This window comes from Pongo abelii, chromosome 5 (assembly GCF_028885655.2).
Source record: "Pongo abelii isolate AG06213 chromosome 5, NHGRI_mPonAbe1-v2.0_pri, whole genome shotgun sequence".
NCBI lineage: Eukaryota > Metazoa > Chordata > Mammalia > Primates > Hominidae > Pongo > Pongo abelii.
In genome coordinates, this window is record NC_071990.2 from 79,686,902 (window position 1) to 79,710,675 (window position 23,774).

General features: G+C 34.8%; 1 protein-coding gene across 3 annotated transcripts in view; it reads right to left on the reverse strand.

Annotated features, from left to right (window-relative positions):
* The window catches only part of PHIP (pleckstrin homology domain interacting protein), a 139,208-nt gene that overhangs the window by 78,110 nt on the left and 37,324 nt on the right, over positions 1-23,774 (reverse strand). For all 3 annotated transcript variants that reach the window (XM_009242016.4, XM_002817078.6, XM_054557779.2), the window contains 3 exons: positions 23,415-23,575; positions 6,586-6,807; positions 6,164-6,264 (listed from right to left, as the gene is read on the reverse strand). In XM_009242016.4, coding sequence (XP_009240291.2) covers positions 6,164-6,264; positions 6,586-6,807; positions 23,415-23,575 — 484 coding nt within the window. The remainder of the gene's footprint in view (positions 1-6,163; positions 6,265-6,585; positions 6,808-23,414; positions 23,576-23,774) is intronic.

Sequence of the window (23,774 nt, forward strand, 5' to 3'; positions counted from 1 at the left end):
GAACAATCCCAAATTCACTGTCACACCAGACATGCAGTTACTAGTTACACTTACTTCTAATCAAATTTAACATGTTCTCAGTTTTTCATACAGAATAGCAACATACAAACATATAAGGAACTAAGCTATTCGCAAACATGAATACATTAGCAAAATAGGTGCTGTCTGTGCCTTATGTATACCATAATAACTGAACTTTTTCAGTATTTTACATTGTTAATTAAGCTTCTCCCTTCTTTGACCTACTAATGTGATAAAACATGTCTTTTAAGACCCCAAAAAGTAGGAATATTACATTTATCCTAGTGAAAATCTGAAGATAATCTGACTCTTACGTCAACTATAATGAATGCTCATTCAAAATAGCAGTCTACAGAAAACAGGTTACACTCAGCTGTATTTACATTAATTGCATAACTGTATTACAGATTACATGTTTTATATCAATACTACTGATATTAAATGTTTAATGTTACAGTCAACCAATTAGAGAAAATGAAGATTTTTATCATGACACCAGCTCTAATACATTTAACAATGTGTATGTAATGTTCCAATATACTGATTATATTTGAAGCCCTACTTACTGTACATTTTGGCATAGTTCTTCTGCACTATTTGATGAAATGCAAAAATAATTAGAGCTTAAGCCTATGTAACTTTCACAATATATAACAAATTCAGAGCAGTTTTAGTTTTGTGATCATTTACTGGAAAAAAAGTATATACATAAAATATTTCTGAGCTATAGGTTGGTGCAAAAATAAGTGCGGTTTTTGCCATTTTTTAAAAAAGCTTTTTACCATTAAAATAATGGCAAAACTGCAATTATTTTTGCACCAACCTAATATATATTCTGAGCAATGAGAATTATCTTTTTTACTGATACAGAATGCAACAAAATGTTACAAATTTAAAAAATAAGTTTGTAAATAGTTTTACATTAGTATTTACAGCAAATTCTATTAATATTCACAGGCTCTAATGTAACAGATAAGCAGAACAAATCTCATTTAGAGAGACAGATATTAGAACATTCTTAAAACCTAAACATTTATTCAGAGCAAAATTAACTGTAATTTAAGTAAATTAATCTGAATTCTGAAGGCAACTAAATGCACTGCTTTCATTACTACCTTATGGATTACAGCTCTAGATTTTTTTTAATTTTTGGTACATCTGCTCACATAAGTTCCAAGCAACCATTTACCTGAAACGCATTATAAAAATATGCAAATAGTCCTATAAACTACCATTTTTTAAAAGATTTTTATTTTAGAAAGGAAATCAGTATATCGAAGAGATATCTGCACTCCCATGTTCACTGCAACACTGTTCACAATAGCGAAGATTTGTGGGTTTTTTGGTTTTTGAGACAGAGTCTCGTTCTGTGGCCCAGGCTAGAGGGCAATGGCGCAATCTCAGCTCACTGCAACCTCTGCCTCCCAGGTTCAAGTGATTCTCCTGCCTTAAAATTTTATAAGTTAAATTATAGCCAAATGACAAAAGCAATGAAATTATATTTCAAAATATTAAATTAGTGTGACAATGTAAGTAATATGTGTTTACTTGTTTAGGTTTAAAGCAAATCAGTAAGGTTAGTTTAATGGAAAATACACACACATAGATGCTGTGGAACCTGATTGACCACCATTTGAGTCTTTGTCATTGTTAATGTTACTTATTTTTAGACACTTCTCTTTACACACTGGTGAATTATTTTGATTAACCAATAAATTTAATAAAGCACTACAAGTTACTTTGTTTTTTATTGGAGACAGAGTCTCACTCTGTCACCCAGGGTGAAATGCAGTGACACTATCTCAGCTCACTGCAACCTCTGCCTCCCAGGTTCAAGTGATTCTCATGCCTCAGCCTCCCAAGTAGCTGAGATTACAGGTGCGCACCACCATGCCCAGCTAATTCTTATATTTTTAGTAGAGACAGGAGTTTTACCATGTTGGCCAGGCTGGTCTCAAACTCCTGACCTCAGGTCATCTGCCCGCCTTGGCCTCCCAAAGTGCTGGGATTACAGGCGTGAGCCAACGTGCCCCGCCACAATAGTGAAGATTTGGAAGGAACCACAGTGTCCAACAACAGATGAATGGATAAAGAAAATGTGGTACTTATACACAATGGAGTACTATTCAGCCATAAAAAAAGAATGAAATCCTGTCATTTGTAACAACACAGATGGAACTGGAGGATATTACACTAAGTGAAATAAGGCAGGCACAGAAAGACAAACATCACATGTTCTCACTTATTTTGGGGATCTAAAAATCAAAACAGTTGAATTCATGAGATAGTAGAGGATGGCTATAATAGGCTGGGAAAGGTAGTGGGAGGAAGAGGAGGGAGGTGGGGATGGTTAATGAGCACAAAACTAATAGAAAGAATGAATACGGCCTAGTATTTGATAGCACAACAGGGTAACTATAATCAATAGTAGTTATACATTTTTAAATAACTAAAGGAGTAATTTGTTTAAATAACTAAAGGAATAATTTGTAATACAAAGGATAAATGCTTGAAGGGATGGAGACCCCCTTTAACACAATGTGATTATTATGCACTGCATGTCTGTATCAAAAGATCTCATGTACCCCATAAATATATACACCTACTATATACCCACAAAAACTAAAATTAAAAAATAAAAAGATTTTATATTTTTAAAGGGAAAAAACAAGTAGGTACCCATAATTTGTTTTTAGATGCATTATTTGAGGAAACATTTTTAAAAAGGGCCTTGGGCCGAGTTCAGTTTCTAGGTCTATCACTTATCAAGCGTGTGACCTTAGGCCAAGTTAACATTTCTGTACCTCAGTCTCCTCATCTGTAAAACAGGGGTAATTAACAGAACCTATTTCAGAGTTGCTGGGAGAATTAAATAAGCGTGATACATGTAAAGTGCTTAGTACAGTGTCCAATATGCTCAATAAATATTAGTATTTTTATTAGGTTCAACAAGTTCTAGCCAATACTTCAATGACTAACTGCCATTTACTTTGGCACAGTGGTTAAAAGGGGTTTCTGACATTATACCTCTAGTAGTATTTAAATCCTGGCTCCAGTACCAACCGCTAACAATGTAATCTGCTGTGCCCCAGGTTTTTCCCTTACCTGCCCCAGAGATAATAACTGTACCTTTCTCAAAGGGTTGTTACAGGGATTGAGATTAACAAATGTGAAATGCTTAGTACTAGCTTGGCAGACTAAGTGCCTAATAATCACAAATAAAAATTTGTAATCATCATATTATACGCATATTTTAGGATTCCTAGTCTCTTTACACCTAAGTCTAAATATATTTGGACAGCTTCCTCCTACCCAGAGACCTCTGGGGCTAGCTTATGGTTCACTTAGCCACTTAGACTACCCATTTAAGAAACAGCATCTTTGCTGGTGAGTTGGTAATAGACACATACAAGTGAATTTATAAAGATATTTGAGTTCCCAAAGTTGAATTGATTCATTCAACTAATGCAGATGCTGGGTTTCTAAAGTCATTTCCCCCAGCAGATTATATAAAAGCATTATAGCTAAATACAATTTTTGCCTTTGATTATTAATTAAATCCTATGTGACATAAACACAGCAGAAATCTATATCCTGCCAAATTTTTGGCAGTTTTCAACTATGTGTAAATACATAAAGAAAATAGGTGTTCCAAGGCTTATATCTAAAGAGCAATGGATTGTTCTTGTTTTTATATTTTTAATAAGACAAGATCTTGGCCCTGTCGCTGAGGCTACAGTATAGTGGTGAGATCACAGCTCACTTCAGCCTCTAACTCCTGGGCTCAAGCAAGCCTCTCACCTCAGACCCCTGAGTAGCTGGGACTATAAGTGTGTACCACCATGTCTGGCATTTGTTGTTATTGTTGTTTGTTTGTTTGAATTTCTGTAGAGACAAGATCTTGCTCTGTTACTTAGGCTGGTCTCAAAGTTCTGAACTCAAGTGATCCTCCTTTCTTGACCTCCCAAAGTCCTGGGATTAGATAAGAATGAGCCACCGTGCCCAGCCAGAGTACTCATTCTTATGCCTGAACTCTGAATTTAAAAATTTTAAGGGACAAGAATAGGAGAGAATACAGGAATAGGAAAGAATATTACTTATAAATAACTAGAAAAAACTTTAAAGTCCAAAAATAAAAAAATTACTAAGTTGTATATAACAACTCTATAGAACATAATGCAAGCTATTAAAATAAATATAAATATCTATGGTAAAATATTAAGAAAACAAAATTATATATATATTCCTAATTATATCTATATAAAAACATTCATGGAGAAAAAATACTGTATTAGGGTAGTGGTTTATATGTGATTCTACATAAACGTTCTGAAAAAAATCATTTATATGGAAAAGCTCACTTCTCAAGCATCCAGAAACATGAAATGTTATTGTACTTAGCAATAAAGTCCTCAAGAAGCACAAATAAGGTGTGAGTTTAATTCTGTAAAACATTTTCTGTTCCTATCCCAATTTGAACCTTGCTAATCACTTTTTCTTCTCTAAAACAATAAGACAGGAAAAGAGAAAGGTATCCCAACCAGGTCCATGAGGAGGTTAAAAATATATACAAGAAAACAACAATTAACAAGTAACTATTGCTACTGTCCATATACATTAGTAAATATTTCAACTTTTATCTAACTATCTATAGAAAGACTTTAAATACGAGGGATGCAACTGAAGTGAAGTCAACTTGCTTTGTCCAAAGAACCATGTTTTAAATCACAATCTTTTTTCAAATGAAGTAGTTTTGTTACTCGAGCTACCATGGCCCCCAAGCTGCCATAAGAACCACTCTAAAAGAATGTTCATACACATGAAGTTAAAGAAGCATGTGTTGCATTACAAACAATTATCTAAACACTACTTTTTTTAAAATAACAAAGGCATACATATATTATTTTATTAAATAACTCAACTTGGGTTGCTAATTTATACATAGAAGTCAGAGATAATTACTGATATATACCTTCTAATCTGAATGACTTTCCACCCCGAGTGGCAGAAATGGCCATTTCAACACTGTGAAATCAACTGAATAATCAACTGAATACACTACTTTCTTGTTCAAAGACTATCCATGGAGCAAATACACCATCTCCTCTCCCCACTACAACCATTTAAAATATATGGTATAGAGGCTGGGCACGGTGGCTCATGCCTGTAATCCCAACACTTTGGGAGGCCGAGGTGGGCGGATCACGGGGTCAGGAGATGGAGACCATCCTGGCTAACACGGTGAAACCCCGTCTCTACTAAAAATACAAAAAAACTTATATGGGAGTGGTGGCGGGCGCCTGTAGTCCCAGCTACTCGGGAGGCTGAGGCAGGACAATGGCGTGAACCCGGGAGGCAGAGCTTGCAGTGAGCTGAGATCGCGACACTGCACTCCAGCCTGGGTGACAAGAGTGAGACTCCGTCTCAAAAATAAATAAATAAACAAATAAATAAAAGATACGGTATAGAAAGCATCAAAGGGCAGAGAAGTGCTCTAGTCCTGGCCTTGCCAATTTTTAAACATAGTTTTAACTATGGGAAAGTCATTTAACCATTTCAGCGCCCTTACTCAAAAGATAATACTATCCAGCCAACTTGTTTTGATAAACCAAAGTATTAATATGGGCGACTGCACAAATGCAAAATGTTATTATGGGGAGGGAGGGGCATACATCTATCTACCTTGATGCAGTTTAGTGAAACTTCAATGATTCTGTCTCCCTACGTTTTCCTAGATCTAAAATAAAATCTAAAGTTTATAGATTCAGTAGCATCAATAATTAAAATTATTCTAAAGAACAGCATTAGAAATTCTTAAGATTAAGTTCTCAGCATCAAAAGCAGCTATTAAAACTATGCAGCACATAGAAAGGAGTGGTAATAAAACAGGTAAATGCTGAAGGAAAGAGCTAGGATTAGGATAAAGAGAAAAATAATGTGAACATGAGAAACTTTCTTTGAAACATAAAAAAAGGGGGAGGAATAAAAATAAAACAGGTTAGTAAAGAGCCAAAAGAGGATTTCTATTATTTACTCAAGGAGAAAAAGTAAATGTATTCCTATTTGTTGACTACTTTATACTTTTGCAATTTCACTCATTAAATTAAACACATTTAATCTATGAAATAAAATAGAAACTGACTTTATTTTAAGGGTTCCAGCATCCCAGAGCCAAAAACAAATAGTGCCATCTGCCCCAGTAGAAGATAGATATCTCTTTGAGCCACTGCACAATGGTGAGAACTGAAAAGACAATCACAGAAAAAAAATCTTTACAAGAGTGACACAATCAAAATAAAATCTACTTTTTGCCATACAAATAGCAACTAACAATAACAGTTAGAAAATGGCAAGAATTTACCAAGGTTATGTTATTTAAAGTCCATATATTTATAAAGAAAGAAGACATACTCCTGTCTTCATTTTAGTTGGCCTTATATACTAGATTATAAAAGTGATTATAAAAGTAACTTCTTAAAATTTAATAACCAAAAATGACTTCATTAAATTTACTTTACATTATAACAACAACAACAAAAAATGTATAGGGATTAAGACAATTACCTGTAGTGATGTAATAGACGCACTATGGCCCTGAAGAACAGCCAAAGGTGCACAGGTTCGAAGACACCAGACTCGGATCATTTTATCACAACTTCCAGCTGCTATCATGGTATTCTCATAGTTTACAGCCATGTCTGATATTTCAGCAGCATGTCCTCTTAAGGTAGCTAATAACCTCCCATCATCTGTTGCCCATATTTTCACAAGACAGTCATCAGAACCCTTAAAGTAAGAATGGATATTAATAGAATTAACCCCATAAATTTTAATTAAAAATCTTAACACTGATAAATCTGTTATGTCCACTTCTGAACAAGTATATTTTTAAACACCAAAAAGTGTTAAATACTTGTGTTAGCTTACACAAAGCTCTTTATTAAATTAAATCACTTAGAAAGAGCACTTGTGTACTCACCGGCAAATAAGAGAAGTGGGATACGATAATTAATATTTACCTTTGGTTCCCTATCTACTATCAAAGTACCCTCAATGTGGATTTCTGTAACAGAATTTGAACTTCTGAAGAAAAAAAAAAAAATCATAGTTGCAAAACAAATGCAAGCTACAATGGTGACTAATATTATCTATTTTGTTTTGTAATACAAAACCAAAAGTAAACTTGTTTGGGGCTTTTTCTCTCAGGAAGCTGTGAGTTTCCTATCACTGATCTTCAGCTAAAAACATGACATTATCTAAAGCCAGTTATCAGAAAAAAATTAATCTCATCTGTATGAAGTCAATAAAAATACATAATTGCTTGTTTACTCTGCCATAGTAGTTAAGTCCAGAAAGAAATTGTAAAGGATATGGAGTTTCCTACGAATACCTATATTTACAAATGAATATTCCCATTTTATATAGCCAAAATAGAGAGAGAACATTCAGACTTTATTTTTACTTTTTATTATAATAATTTTAAATATATAAGAAAGTAGAAAGAATAGTGTCGTTAATCCCCATACATCTACTTCCCAGATTCAAAACTTAATATTTTTGCCACATTTTCTAGTCTTTAACACAAGGTTAAAAGAGAACACACACACTTTTGCAAAATTACTGAATATTTTACAGGACACAGTTTTACTAAGGGTTCATGTTAGAATGCTTAACAACCTTCCAATCTAATTCTTAAAGAAACACCTTCATATCTGACATTAGAAAGAACTCAGAGGACCTACAGAGGCATATTAATTCAGACAACTTTCTGCATCACAGTGACAATAAATATAACATATAAATCATCATACTGACAATAAATATAACATATAAATGTTTCCAAACAGAATATGTTAAATGCTGTATCTTAAATCAGACTCTGCCAATGATACGTAAAACACCCCCCAATTAACTATAAAGCCAGTTCCTCTGATTAAGCTTTGGAGTAAAATAAATGGGTTACTAACCACTATAAAGACCAGTAAAACTTAACTTTGGTGGTCAACTATCCATATTGTTGTCTAGTATTCTTATCACATACCCTTAACCTCACCTCAGGCTCTTCATTTATAAAATACGGAGTTAAAATGGATGGCCTTTAAAGTTCCCTAAACCTTTAAAATTAAGTGATTCACGCATTCATTTATCCCTTTGTCTTGTGACTATGTAACAACCACTAAAGATATAAGAATGAGATATAAAGACACAGTATTCTTGTCCTTGTGAAGCAAGACAGAAGAATGTAAATATGATAACGTCCTATATATTATATAGGACATATAAACACTTATATGTCCTAAGTGTTTAACCACTGTTAATCAGCAGAGATTCAAACAAGGAAACAGTCCATTTTTTCTGAGAGATGCAGAGGTACAGTGTGGAAAGGAACCCAGAAGCGGTGATGCTTGAATAGAGTTTCATGCAAGAAGAGGCAATGTAATGTAGCTTAGAGGACAGCCTCCAGGGTCAAATGTATGACTTTGTACATGTTACATATACTTCTTGTGCCTCAGATTTCTCACCTATGCCTACCTCATAGGATTGTCACAAAACTAAATGAGGGTGAACAGATAAGACAGTGTCTGACACATGGTTACAGCTTTATCTTCTAACACTGCTTTTGCTGGTGACAGTATTCATATTCTTATTTTAATAATATTATTATTATTTTAAAAAGAGCATTCCATAATGTGACTATAAAGTATGGTCAAAAGCATGAAAATGTGAAGCAGTGTGAGTAGTTCATAGAACTGCAAGCAGCCTGCAAGGTAATTTAGGTGAAGGCATAAGGATGAAAAAGTAAAAAAAATTTGTGAAAGGCCTTTTACGGTTTACTAAGGAAAGTGGTGTGTAATGAGGGTCACTGAAGATATCAAACAGGTGAGTATCAGGATCATACTTGTGTTTTCTAAAGATCATCCTGGCATCAGTGTGAATTAGGCTAGACAGAAAGTAGGAGACCAGCTGAAAGTTGTTAAAATAGTACGGTCAGGAGAGAATAAGTGGTAACACAAATTATTATAGCAAAAAAGAATAATCAAAGACATGGTTATAACAGCTGTTTGGGGAATAAAAGGGATAAGGAGCACATCACTGATTATCTGTTGGAAGTGAAGAAAGAGCTGTAGCAGACTATGACTCCCAGGAAGCTGGTCTATACCAGCTTGGCACATCGGAAACACATTAGGGATTTGCTGAGTAAAAAAAATGCTTTAGGGCATTCATTCAAATTAAGTTCTCTAAATTTCACAAATTGAATCAACGTATTCACTACATTTGGTTATCTTCCCAAAACTGAAGCAATATTTGGTACTCACCTGCATTCAGTACACAAAGAATTTTAAGTACACTACAGTAGGTAGGCCATATAACAAAAGTAAAATCATGACATCATGTTACGCTTCACAATACCGATACAATTCATATCATTCTCATGAATCTTTGAATAAGAGTGTGTTTTACATTCCACTATAAAGGTGCTTCACGTATTTTTCATGTTAACAAATAAAAACACCACTCTTTTGACCAAAATGTCAGTTTTAATGAAAGGAGCAATGGTAATCTGTGACCTAAAATTAACCTCCAGTGACTTTCACCAATTAAAATGTAACAGGAAGTCCTACTATATTCCTACTGGGTTTATCATTTAGTTATCTTACCAATTTAGTATTGCTTGATTAAATTTGCTCTTTTTAGACAAGTGCTGAAAACAAAAATTCATATTCTACCCTCTGAGTGCATATTATCTCAATTAACCTTTCTTTTCTTCCATCAAATTGCCAGAGAGAGAAATTTTTGACCATCCTTTCACAAAAATCTCTCCATTATCCTCTTCCATGACCCACAGAAGTTTGCTGCCCCTACCCCTAATTCCACCCCTCAGGACTCCCGGAAGATTTTCCAACAGAATTGTAAGCATTCTTAAGCAATTTCTATCTCATATAGCATAACTTGTGATAATTAATTTACCTTTATGGAAATTTGAAACAAAAGATAATCTGAGCATAAATTCAACAAAACTCTTTTAAGATGACTATACAATATACAAGTACTCAAATATAATTGGTTAGAAGAACTGCAGAGGAAAAATTAAGTGTACTGGGAAAAAATGTTTAAAGCACTATAAATGTGTTTTATTATTTATACATTGCCTCATTTACTTTGAGACAGTCTTGCTCTGTTACCCTGGCTGGAGTACAGTGGCATGATCATGGCTCACTGTAACCTCCACCTCCCAGGTTCAAGTGGTTCTCATGCCTCAGCCTCCTGAGTAGCTGGGATTACAGATGTGCACCACTACACCCACCTAATTTCTGTATCTTTACTAGAGATGGGGTTTCGCCCTGGTGACCAGGCTGGTCTCGAACTCCCGGCCTCAAGTAATCCACCCACCTTGGCCTCCCAAAGTACTGGGATTACAGGCTATAAATGTGTTTTAAATAAATGAGGAAGAATGAATTAAAAATCGATAAATATCATTATGTTAAAAAAGACCAAAATGTCTAACATAATTTGAACAGATACACTCTCTTTTCCATAAGCCTACCTCTAGTTCCGCGAATGTTACTAAGATCAATAAGCCAAAGAGTAAGCTATTATAGTCTTTTGGCCAAAGAAAAATAAAATGTTAAAACCAAGTTATGGATATTAAAAACAATGTTATGTAAATTGTGAAAAGGGGCAATGACATAAGATACACCTCTTCTAAGGTATATGAAAGAAAAAGAACTAGGGAGAGATCATGTAACCTCAGCAAAAACAAAACAAAACAAAATCTGAGGATTAAAAGTGAGAGGGAGAGGAGAACAACAACCGAATGAACTAAAACAGTGAAGAAAGTTTGGAAATGCAGTGGAATAAAAGCAGTAAGAAAGGTGGAAAAATTCTGCAAGCAACAATTAAAGACCTGCTAAATTTAAATAGCATGATGTTAGAAATACCTCAACTGACATAGTTTTTTCAGCAAAGCTCCAATACCCAGGGGAAAACTAAGTAGTCATTTCTTTTCAGTAACATCTCAATGTTGCTGGGGATTGCTGCTCGGGCTAGGAATCGGCAAAGTAAGAAAACTTGAAAGTACAAAGTATAAGTGAAAATAAGTGATTAAGCTGGAAATGTTTTACCTAAGAATGATAATTGAGTTTTAAATGCCTGTTAAGAGTTTGTATTTAACCTGCTGAGGTAGTCACTAGACAATTTGTAAGCAGACAAGACATTGTCACATAGTATTTTAGCCAGATCCTGCTAGTGTCTATGTGAGTAATAGATCTGAAGCTACAAGAAGAGGTTTAGTTTAGAGATAGAGATCAGTTTATACCATAGTAGTCAAAACAATGATAGCAGATGAGATTCCCAAGAGAGACCACTTAGTGTAGATTTTTATCTGGAAAACTATGAACAGGTTTTAAGAAATCCATGGGGTGGTACAAAATTTGAAATTCTTTTTTATAATTCATTTTAAAATCAAATTATTATGCTACTGTTTAATCACAAAGATAAGAGAGTAGTAAATCACCTGTTTCATTTTTCTTTCTTTTTTTTTTTTTTTTTTTTTTGAGACGAAGTCTTCCTCTGTCGCCCAGGCTGGAGTACTGTAGTGCGATCTCGGCTCACTGCAACCTCCACAACCCAGGTTCAAGAGATTATCCTGCCTCAGCCTCCCAAATAGCTGGAATTACAGGCATCCGCCACCACACCCAGCTTATTTTTATATTTTTAGTAGAGGCAGGGTTTCGCCATGTTGGTCAGGCTGGTTTCAAACTCCTGACCTCAAGTCATCCGTCTGCCTCAGCCTCCCAAAGTGCTGGGATTATAGGCATGAGCCACCACACCAAACCTCATTTTTCAATAATGTAAAATGGTCATAATTACTGCGAAAGAGTGCTCATTAATATTACCATTTGTTTACATCAAATTTAGCATAAGCTGGAAAAATCTCAAGAAAATCTGTATAGCCTTTAGCTTATTTAAATCCCAAAACAAAATGAGACACCAAATTTACAGGGTTTTTTTTAAGTCAAGACAATATTGTCATCAAAGGATGAAGCCAAGGAAGCTAAAAGAGTACATCTCTATACTTGAAAACACAACAGCATAGATATTATTTATGAGAAAGTGTGTTGAGAAAGGGTGAGAATTAAACAAAATTTACATTTTTCCAATCCTAACAATTTGGCTTCAAGTACTCTAAAATTAGCTTAGTCTACTGCCACACCTGAAAAAACCACACATATTATGACAAAGAAATGTGTCTTAAAAACAGTCAACACACTTCTGCACTTTAGGATGAAGAAAGAAAACAGTGTCAGACATTTACTTTGTAACCACTGTTATTTCTTCTAGTACTTTTACAGTATGGAGGTAATGGTACCAATTACTTTTCCTTTCAGCATGCAGCTGGATTTCTTACTATAAGCAATTAGTATTTTTTTCTGTATATCCAAAAAAAGTTCTGATTTTGTAAATCCCTTTAAAAACTTCAACATTCTTCAAAATAAAAAGTTTCAGAGGCAAGACTCAAATAAAAACAAATATAGTCATACTTCCTAGATATCGCAGGCTCAGTTCCAGATCACCACAATTAAGCAAGTATTCCAACAAAGCAAATCACACAAATTTTTTGGTTTCCAAGTGCATGTAAGAGTTACGTTTACATTATGCTGCAGTGTATTAAGTGTACAATACCATTATGTGTTAAAAAAATGGGCATACATTAACTTAAAAATACTTTATTGCTAAAAAATGCTAATTATCTGAAACTTCAGCAAGTAGTAATATTTTTGCTGGTGGAGGGCTTTGCCTTGATGTTGACAGCTGTTGGCTGATTAGGGTGGAGTTGCTGAAGGCTGGGGTAGCTGTGACAACTTCTTAAAATAAGACAACAATGAAGTCTGCTGCATCCATTGGACTCTTCCTTTCACAAGAGATTTCTCTGCAGCATTTTACCCACAGTAGAATTTATTTCAAAATTGGAGTCAGCCCTCTCAAGTCAAGCCACTGCTTTACCAACTGAGTTCATGTAATAGTCCACATCCTTTGTTTTCATTTCAACAATGTTCACAGCATCTTGACCAAGAGTAAATTCCATCTCAAGAAACTACTTTCTTTGCTCATCCATAAGAAGCAACTCCTCCCCCATTTAAGTTTAATCATGAGATTGCAGCAATTGAGTCAGACCTTCAGGCTCCACTACTAATTTTAGTTCTCTTGCTATTGCAGTTAACTTCCTCCACTGAAGTCTTGAATCCCTGAAAGTCATCCACGGGGGATGCAATCAACTTCTTCCGAACTCCTGTTAATGTTGACATTCTGACCTCCTCCCAAGAATCATGAATGTTCTTAATGGCATCTAGAATGGCGATAATAATCGATTCTCAATTACAGGTGAAACAGGAGGTTTTCGATGTACTTTGCCCAGATCCATCAAATGAATTACTATCCATGACAGCTATAGCCATATGAAATGTATTTCTTAAATAAGACTTGAAAATCAGAATTACTCCTTGATCCACAGGCTGCAGAATAAATGTATTGTCAGCAAGCATAAAAACAACACTAACCACCTTGTACATTTCCATCAGAGTTCTTGGGTGACCAGGCATCTTGTTAATGAACAGTAATATCTTGAAAGGAATCTTTTTTTTTCTGAGCAGTAGGTATCAACAGTGGGCTTAAAATATTCAGTAAACCATGCTATAAAAAGATATGCTGTCATCCAGACTTTGTTGTTCCCTTTACAGAGCACAAGCAAAGTAGTTTAGCATAATTCTTATGGCCCTAGAATTTGAAAAATGGTAAATGCGCACTGGTTTCAACTTCAAGTCACTAGCTGCATCAGCCCTGAACAAAAGAGTCAGCCTGCTTTTTGAAGCTTTGAAGCCAGGCATTGACTTCTAATTATGAAAGTCCTAGATGATGTATTTTTCCAATACACAGCTGTTTCACCTGTAATTGAGAATCTATTGCTTACTGTAGCAACTTTCTTCAATGATCTTAGCTAGATCTTTTGGATAATTTGCGGCAACTACTTCATTAGCACTTGCTGCTTCATCTTGCACTTTTATGTTATGGAGATGGCTTTTTTCCTTAAACCTCATAAGCCAACCTCTGCTAGCTCCAACTTTTCTTCTGTAGCTTCCTCATCTCTCAGCCTTCACAGAATTAAGAGTTAGGGTCTTGCTTTGGATTAGCCTTTGGCTTAAAAGAGTATTGTGGCTAGTTTTGATCTCCTATGGACACCACTTAAACTTTCTCTATATCAACAATGAGCTCTTTAACTTTCTCATCATTTGTATGCTCACTGGAGTAGCACGTTTAATTTCCCTCAAGAACTTTTCCTTTACATTCACAACTTGGCTAACTCTTTCAACATGCATTCCTCACTCGCCTTAATCTTTTCTAGCTTTTGAATTAAAGTGAGAGACCTGAGACTCTTCCTCTCACTTGAACACTAAGAGGCCATTGTAGGGTTATTAATTGGATTAATTTCAATAGGCAGGCCCAAAGAGAGAAAAATGGGGAAGTGCCAGTTGGTGGAGCAATCAGAACACATGCGACATTCATTAAGTTCGCCATCTTATAATGGTGTAGTTCATGGCACCCTAAAAAGACTTACAGTAGGAACATCAGAGATTATAGATCACCGTAACAGTTATAATAATAATGAAAAAGCTTGAAATATTGTGAGAAGTATCGAAATGTGAAAGAGAAAATACTTGAGCATATGTTGTTAGAAAAATGATGCTGACAGACTTGCTTTACTCAGGGTTTTCACAAACATACAATTTGTAAAAAATACAGTATTTGCAAAATGCAATAAAGGCACAATGAAACAGGGTATGTCTGTATTAGCATTTTTCATAAAGCAATGTCTAGTAACACATTTGACTTTAAGTTCTCATGAAGAAAAGTTCCACAGGTCTTTGTGACATGGCTTTCTTCTGTTAGGCACTTTGGTATTAAAATTCTCCTCAAAATCCAGAAAAAGTGGCCTACGTACTGCCATGAAAACTTCAAACAACTTCAGACACAGGGCCATGAATCACTTCAATTTGATGCAGAAACCAAACAGCACCTAAAGTCTATGCCCCCAAATTTTAATAATTTAATGAGTTTCCAGAGGTTAAGCTTCAAAAGGCCTAATTGAACTATTTATTTATTCAAAGAAAAGTTAAGTTTCAGAACAACTTGATAGAGCTCTTTCCGGTATGGCTTATTTACAGATACTCTGACTACATAAATGAAATACAGGCCTTTCTATGCAAGGCCAAGAAGTCAATTTAGGCCCAGATGTTGCAAAACTATGAGGCAGAAAATTAGAGAGGACAATTCTGTTCAGTAATAAAGTAATTTACAGGAAGCAGCATAAATGACAAGGAATGGTCAAATTTTCTCTAAGTGAAATCATGCCCCAAAGAGTTAAAGAAATCAATGATTAACACTGAATGACTAACACTCTTTGAGTGTGCAGGATGGCAACTAAGAAACAACTTGTCCAAACACTGAAACTCCCTCTACTTATGAGATAGAAGAACTGGCTGAAATCAGTTGGAACCAAGATGGCCAACTGGAGTCTACACAGAACAAGCTTGCTGACATCATAGCCTGACTATCTACCACATTTCATACTAACTACCCTAGAATTTGCACATGTGACCCATGAGGTATCATAATAACTGTGCATGCCCAAGGACATTCCAGACCTCTCCTTTCCTTCCACCAAACACCTACTAATCTCAGAATTCACCCCTACTGAACCTCTAATAAAAATACTGCCTTGAAACCAGCATGAGGAGACAGATTTGAGCTTGACCCCTGAGTCTTCTTGGGAGTTGACTTTCAATATAAAGCTTTTCTTTTCTCAAAAACCCAGTGTCATAGTATTAGCTTCTAGCACACTGGGCAGCAAGCCCCCTCTGCTCAATAACACAAGCAGAAAACTGTATACATTGAGAAACAGTTTACTTCTGTTCAGATAACCTGAGAAATCTTAAAATTAAAATACTGATCTGTGTACCTAAAAGAGAGGCATCAATTATACAACGATTACTACTTTGACATGAAAATAAAAGAAATTATGTGATTTTTTAACTAAAAATATCTTAAAGAATTTGGCATTCCTTGAAAACCTACTGTTACCTGGCAGAGTCAACAAGGAGAATTTTAATTTCTCTTGAGGCTACTTTACAGCTTTTGAGTCAGAGATCTCATCTCTTATTGCCATTAGAATAAGCAGTAGAAACAAATGCCAAAAATGTTGTCTATATTGTCATATTTACTACAATTTCATTTTCCTATTCAAGCTAAAAAGTAACCTGCTTTTCTAGCAAAACTAAAAATTGCGTACAATTTAAATTTGGTTCAATCTTTTTCTAGGTCATTTATTTTTTTTCTTACCAATCTATCAGACCTGTGTTTCATTTCCCTTACAAATCAACCTAAACCTCAGGGTCAAACATTTCAACACATGTCTGATTTCATTCTTGACCCTTATTCATCTATACCACCAATGACCAACCCGGTGTCAATCTAACCATCACTTGCTCTGATACTGCTACCAGGATGCCAAGAAACATTACGGTAAGGAATATAAGCATACTAATTCCGCAACACTACGAATTCATGAATCTCCTATTTACTGGGTAGGCTAAGCATTATCAGCAATCATTTTTCCTGTCTCTATTCAATACTCTTCTATTACCAAGCTTTATCACTAATTTCTAGAATCCAGTCCCATTTCATAAACAACACTCTTGCCAGATAGAACATTTCTTATTGAAAAGTAGAAACTGTTAATTGTGGACCTAATAACTACCTTTCTAAAGTCCACACTGCTATTGTATACATCCCACCTCCTTAAAAATCATTACATATCAATAATCTCCTCTCGTATCTTCAAATTTGCTATCTTAGTAGTTTCTTCCTCTCAATCCAGTTTTCCTACAATTTATTGTCCTCTAAATGACCATACTCTGCCTCTTTTCCATTATTATCAAACATGCTAAATGCTCACTATTGCTTCTAAACAACCTCCTATGCACTCAAAATAATTTTGAATTTCAAACATACAAATGTTTCAAGAACAGTACAAATGTTTCCCATATCTCCATTACCACCTTTCTTCCCTCCCTGTCTCTCCATATAACATACACACATAACTCCATTACCATTAATCTTTTTTCTGAACCATTTAAAAGCAAGGCTGTGCCAGGCACGGTGGCTCACACCAGTAATCCCAGCACTTTGGGAGGCCGAGGCGGGTGGATCATGAGGTCAGGAGATCGAGACCATCCTGGCTAACATGGTGAAACCCTGTCTCTACTAAAAATACAAAAAATTAGCTGGGCGTGGTGGTGGGTGCCTATAATGCCAGCTACTCAGGAGGCTGAGGCAGAAGAATGGCATGAACCTGAGAGGTGGAGCTTGCAAGTGATTTGAGATGGCACCACTGCACTCCAGCCTAGGCAACAGAGCAAGACTCCATCTCAAAAAAAAAAAAAAAAAGCAAGGCTGCTGACTTCATACCCCATTACCTCTAAATATCGCAGTGTATATTTTTCTAAAACAAGGATATTTCCCTACGTAAGCTGGGAAATCAATACTGATAACACTACCAATAACAATACTGGTAACATCCAAATCTACAGGCCCTATTCAAATTTTGTCAACTGTTTTGTCAACAATGTTCTCTTTTCCTTTTTGGCCCACAAACCCATATACATTATATTTAATTGGCATGTCTCATCAGGCTCCTTCAATTTGGAATACTTTCTCAGGCTTTCTCTTTCATGTCCTCAGCAGGTTATAAAGAATACAGGCCTTACAATCTGCAGGATGACCCAAAACCTAGGTCTGTCAATGTTTCTTCATGACCAGATCCAGGTCATATTATCTTTTACAGTAATCCCACAAACAAGAAGCTGTGTTTTTCTCAGCACACCACTTCTGAGAACACAATGTCAACACATCCCAGAGCTAATGAAGTTAACATTGTTACATTAGTATTTCCAAGGTTTTTCCCCCGTAAATTTGAAATATTTGCTCTTTAATTGATTAGTATCTTTGGGGGACATATTGCAAGATCTTCAAACTAAGATCTTCTACTGGCCTCTATCTGCTAATTAAAAAAAATAATAATAATCAGCCACATGAATACTTTGGAGAAGGGGATCCCAGGCAAAGTCCTAATACAAAGACTTTAAGCCACAAATGGGCTTTCCAAGTCTGAAGTACAAGAGATCAGTGTAACGGAAGTACAGTAGCAGAGAAGAACTTATCTTACAGATATTTATATGTATTTCCCCTAACAGATGCTAAGTTTTCTGCAAGAATGGACATTAGTCATTTTTATATCTCAAATTGCTTGATTCATTCATCATTTGTGGTATGCCTCCTGTATACATCAGATACTCTGCAAGGCACTACAGATCTAAAAAATAACAACAACAAAGGCAAAGACAAAGCTCACAACTTAATAGGAAAACAGACATCTGTCATTGCAATGTAATAGGAAAATACAATGTATTAGAAGCACAAAGTGGCAGTACTCCACATTCAGAATAGACTATCATATCTTTTAATTGTCAAGTTTTTGAAAGTTTAGTTTATATTAAGTGTATTCAATTTTTCAATTCCCATTCCCTCTTCAGTGCACTGCAATTTCATTCCTATTCCCAATGCTAAAACAGAACATTTTTTGGTCTTGGTCTGTTGGAGCTGCTATAACAAAATACCTTAGACACTTGTTAATTTGTAAACAGAAAGTTATTACTCACAGTTCTGGAGGCTGGGAAGGTCAAGGCCAAAGTGCCAGTAGATGTGGTGTCTGGTAAAGGCTCTCTTTGTGCGTCAAAGATAGTGCCTTCTAGTTGTGTCTTCACATGGCTCCCTTGAGCCTCTTTTGTAAGGGCACTAATCCCATTCACAAGGGCTCCATTCTTGAGGCCTCATCTCCTAAAGCCCTCACCTCTTAATACTACCACATTGGGGATTAATTAGGTTTCAACATATTAATTTTGAGGGGACAGCTAACATTCAGACCATAGCAGTCATCAATTACCTTGACAAACCCAAAGGATGTTTTTCAGTACTAATCTTACTTTAGGTTTCCACCTTTCATGAAATTCTCATCTCCTGGCTTCTAAGACACCACACTTCTTTTTTTTTTCCTAGCCTCTCAGATAGCTTCTCCATCTCAATTATTGACTCTTCTTTTGTCTGCTTTAAAAGCTGAAGTTTCAGCCTTTTTACGTTAGATACATACAAGATAATGTATTCCATTTTCCAAGCTGAATGATTCCTAAACTAAATCTTCTAACCTAAATCTCTGAGTTCCCACAGCCTCCTGGGCATTTCTACTTGACTTTCCACATAGATATCTCAAAGTCAACATGTTTCACCTTCACAAACTTCTCCCCTTAAATTCCTACCACAGTAAACGACAGGACTTTCTAAATCACAGAAGTTAAAAATATGTCATCCTATACTCTTCCATCTCACTCCCTACATACAAATCAGTCTCTCGAGTCTTACGAATCCTATTTTTAATCTGTCAATTCCATCCCACTGTGACTGTTTAATCCCTGATTTCTTTTATAGATCACTGCCAGAAACTTTTTGCCAATTTCTCTGTATATAGAGTTAGTTTGAATCCATCTTCTACAATAATGCCAAAGGGTTCAATGAAAAGAAAAATTCTACTCACTCTTCTAACCACATCAATCATTAGCTCTCCACTGCCTTCAGAAAAGAAACCCACTATTTAGCAGGTCACAAAAGTATCTTGATTTTGTACCACACCAATATCTCTAGTTTTTTATGATAAGCCATATTTATTCTATGCCATATCCATTAATACACAATTGCATGTTACATTCTCCCAAAGTCTGTAAATGTCTTTCCCTAAGTCTGCAATATCCAATTCAACTCCTAAATTTACCAAGCTGTTACTTCTCTAGTAAATTTCCCTTACCATCTCCTACCACAAGGTTGGATTAGGTATCTATCTCCTATGGTATCTCAGTATCTTGTATACCTTCTGTCAAGGTTTTATCACATTACATCAATATTGTTTGTTTACCATCTGTGAACTCTCCAAGAACAAATACTACTTTCAATTCTATATCCCAACTACTTAAAACAGTGGCTGGTTCATAAAACTCTGAAGTTCATTAAAAGAATGCATAAACTCATTTTCTTTATTAAACCATATTAATTAGAATCAGAGAGACATTTTATGTTTCTGAAAAGGGGGGAAAACTCTGCTTTTTATATGGTGTTCCATGTACTTCTGAGTGCCTTAGTTGTGAAAATTCATTAACTCTGCTTTTCTCCATTAAATGTCACTTAAGGAAATGATTTTAAAACAAAGTAAAAAATATTAAAAGACTAAAAGAGAATTAGGGAACAAAATCTGACTTGGCAATTATGCTATTTCCCTTCTTGGGTTTTTCTCATTAAAATAATTGGGAAAGCACCCATTCTTAAAATACTGTTATACAAAATAATGATACATTTTCCTAATACAGAATTTCATTATTAATTGCAATGATTTCCTTTTTAATTCTTGTATACCATTTATGAATAAGATTTTATTTGGATAAAAAATAAAAGATAAAATTTACTTAAATCTACAAGTAGCAGCAGGAAAAACCTAATGACTGCTTACTATTTTGTTCAGTACTAATTATATGCATTATTTCATGTAATCCCACAAAAATCCTATGTGGTTGGTACTATTATCATCTACTCCCCTCTCTCTTTAGGAGATGAGAAAACTGGAGATTAAAGAGATGAGGTAATCTGTCAAAGTTTCACTAGTAGAAGTGGTAAAGCTGTGACTAAAAGCCCTCTGATGTCAAAGCTGATGCTTTTAACCACAGTACTGTATGCCTCCAGCTGTGCCTGTTCAGAAAGGACTCAAGAGAATTAATCCCTTGGAAAAAGCTTCCAAATATATATACACAAATATCTTAGAAATAAATCTGCAAGGTCTTAAAATACCAATTATATAAAAAGAAAATACTGGTTGGTCCATTACCAAATTGTTATCTCCAAAAATAACAGTATGTTCTCTCACAGGAGTGTTTCACTGGTCAATCATGATCTACTATCTTAAAGGCTGATTCTATCTATTTTCAAGACTGATTTCCAAAGGACTAGTTAGTGTCTAGTCTGTGCCTAGTGAAATGCAAAAAACACTCAGCGCCCACTTTATTAACGAGTAATATGAATAGTGAACATATGTGTACCCTACCACCACTTGAAGTGAAAATAATAAAAATACAAGAATTTTTTTAAAAAACAGTGCCCTCATATCTTCGTATTTCTTATTGTAAGGTAACATTCTGAAATCTGTAACTGCAAACCACCAGTAAAAAATTACAAATGAGACTGAATTTAGCACAATTAACAAATTATATCACATTCTTAAAAAATAAACATCTTTAGACTTTTGGTAAGACCCTATAAAATAGTACAGTGCTACTTTTCTTCCCTTAATTGATGTGCTTTCAACTAAACAAATAACCAAAAAACAGCTTCCTCTTCGCATATTATTCCTGTTCTCTAAATCACATGCCCTTAAAAGAAAGAATCAAATGTCTAGAAAAGGATAGCAATTTTTTTCTGTACAGAGCTGGATAAATATTTTAGGCTTTGCAGGCCATATGTTCTCAGTCAAAACTACTCAACTCTGCTGTTGTAGTGCACAGGCAACCATAGACAATACATAAACAACTGAAAATGCCTGTGTTTCAATAAAATTGCATTTATAAGAACAAGTGACAAACTGGGTTTGACACGCAGGCAGCAGCATGCTGAACCCTGGTTCAAAAAGCTCTTCCAAGTCTGTACCTACCAGACTCATGAGATAGCAAAAAGCACACTATTTCACTGCATTCTCCCTAAAAAAATTCCAGGAGATTATATGTCTAATTAATATCAAAACATGTAAAATGCTTCATAAAATATGATAAACAAATGCTTACGATCCCTATCATTTTTAAAGAAAGAATTCCCACAAGGTTCTTTACAATGGCATAACTTTATACTGACCAAAATGTAATACAAACACAATATAATGCTCCTTTTTCATTATTTTATTACTGTTTTTGAAAGAATTCTTTCAAACGTTAGAAAAACCAAATTTACTTTAGGTTTTTGAGAGATGAATTTGAATATAACCATATTAAACTTAAATGGCTAAATTAATTTTCAGTTACTATTTGAGAGCAAATTACTACTGTAGGTATGTCAGGCACTTCAGCAAATACAGAGATGCCTATTTTCCACTCTGAAAATAATACTTGATACAAGAGAAGGTAAAAAGGGAAAAAATACTGATATAAGAAGTGATGTGCAAATGCCTGAGGTAGATTAGAGCCAAGGGAAAAGAAAAGTATAAAAATGCATTCCTACATCCTGCTATTTAGCTGTTTTACAGATGACTGGGTGTACGGATAGAGGAGAAGTAGTAGGTATAAATAGGTCTCAGTTTACAAGCAAATTTACTAAAAAGAGGAATCTATAATTGTCATAACTACGTAAAATTCACAGCTGCTCTCTTCAAAGACAGGAAAATTTCCATTTAACTTCCATTTCAAATTTTCTTATTTCAAAAGAAATTAAAAACCTTGTGAATGAATGCATACCTTCAGCCCACAGGGTAGTGTTTAATAATAAATATCATCATAATAGTGTAGTATTATGCTTAATGAATGTAGATGTTAAGGCACCTGAAAATAAAATATTTCCAGAAGTAATTTTCTCACTTAAAGCTCAAAAGCTTTGCTTTTCTCCATTCAACAGGTTACAACAAACAATAACAAATAAATAAACCCAAAGAGGCTCTTTAAACAAAACGTCAGATATTTTGAAGAATGAACTGTTAAGAATAACATGTAATAGGAGTATTACATACGCTCAGAATTTTTTAGCTTTTTTAAAATCACTATTTTAAGGGAAATTTCTCATAGACAAGCAAGTGATTTTCTACAGATAATATAAAAAGGTATATTCAATAATCTCATACAATTATAAAAAGGCACATTTAATAATCTCTCAACATACTTAGGTGATGTCCTTAGTTTAAAATTAAAATTATTTTATGACATTTTGAAAAATGTCAAACTGTGTATTTGATATATGTTGAGAACCATACTTATTCATGATGTACTACCGTATAATAACTGTGACTGTGCTGCAACGTGTCATTTAGAAACTTTCTGAATTTGGATAAAGTCCAAATTTAACTAAACTCTTCTGTTAGAGTAAGTGAAACCACCTGAATTTCCAGTTTCCTATTAAAAGAAAAAAAGCAAGGTTTTACTTCAAGTTCACCTATAAGCAATTATTTCCTCAATTACGTATACAAATATATTTTAACAATTACTTACAGTAAATATCCGTCTGCCAGTTCGATCAAAAGTTACACAGTACACAGATGACAAGTGTCCAAGAATTCGTTTATGCATTTTCATGTGCTGATACACTGCAGTTGGAACAAGTCGCTCAAGTCTGTATTTCCCATTCAGCTTCCTTGAAAACAGAGTATCCGCTACCAAGAAAAAGAAGGAAAATAAATGTAATCTGGAAATGAATTTTCTTAAATGATCACCTTTTAAGAATTCACATATTCCAGTTTGTCATGTGCAGGTAAAAATAAAGATGCTTTCTGATATATATGGCTTCTAGTTAAATGTCTTTAAAGTAATGAATAAAAACATTGCTTCACCTGAAATAAGTCAGGCACTATC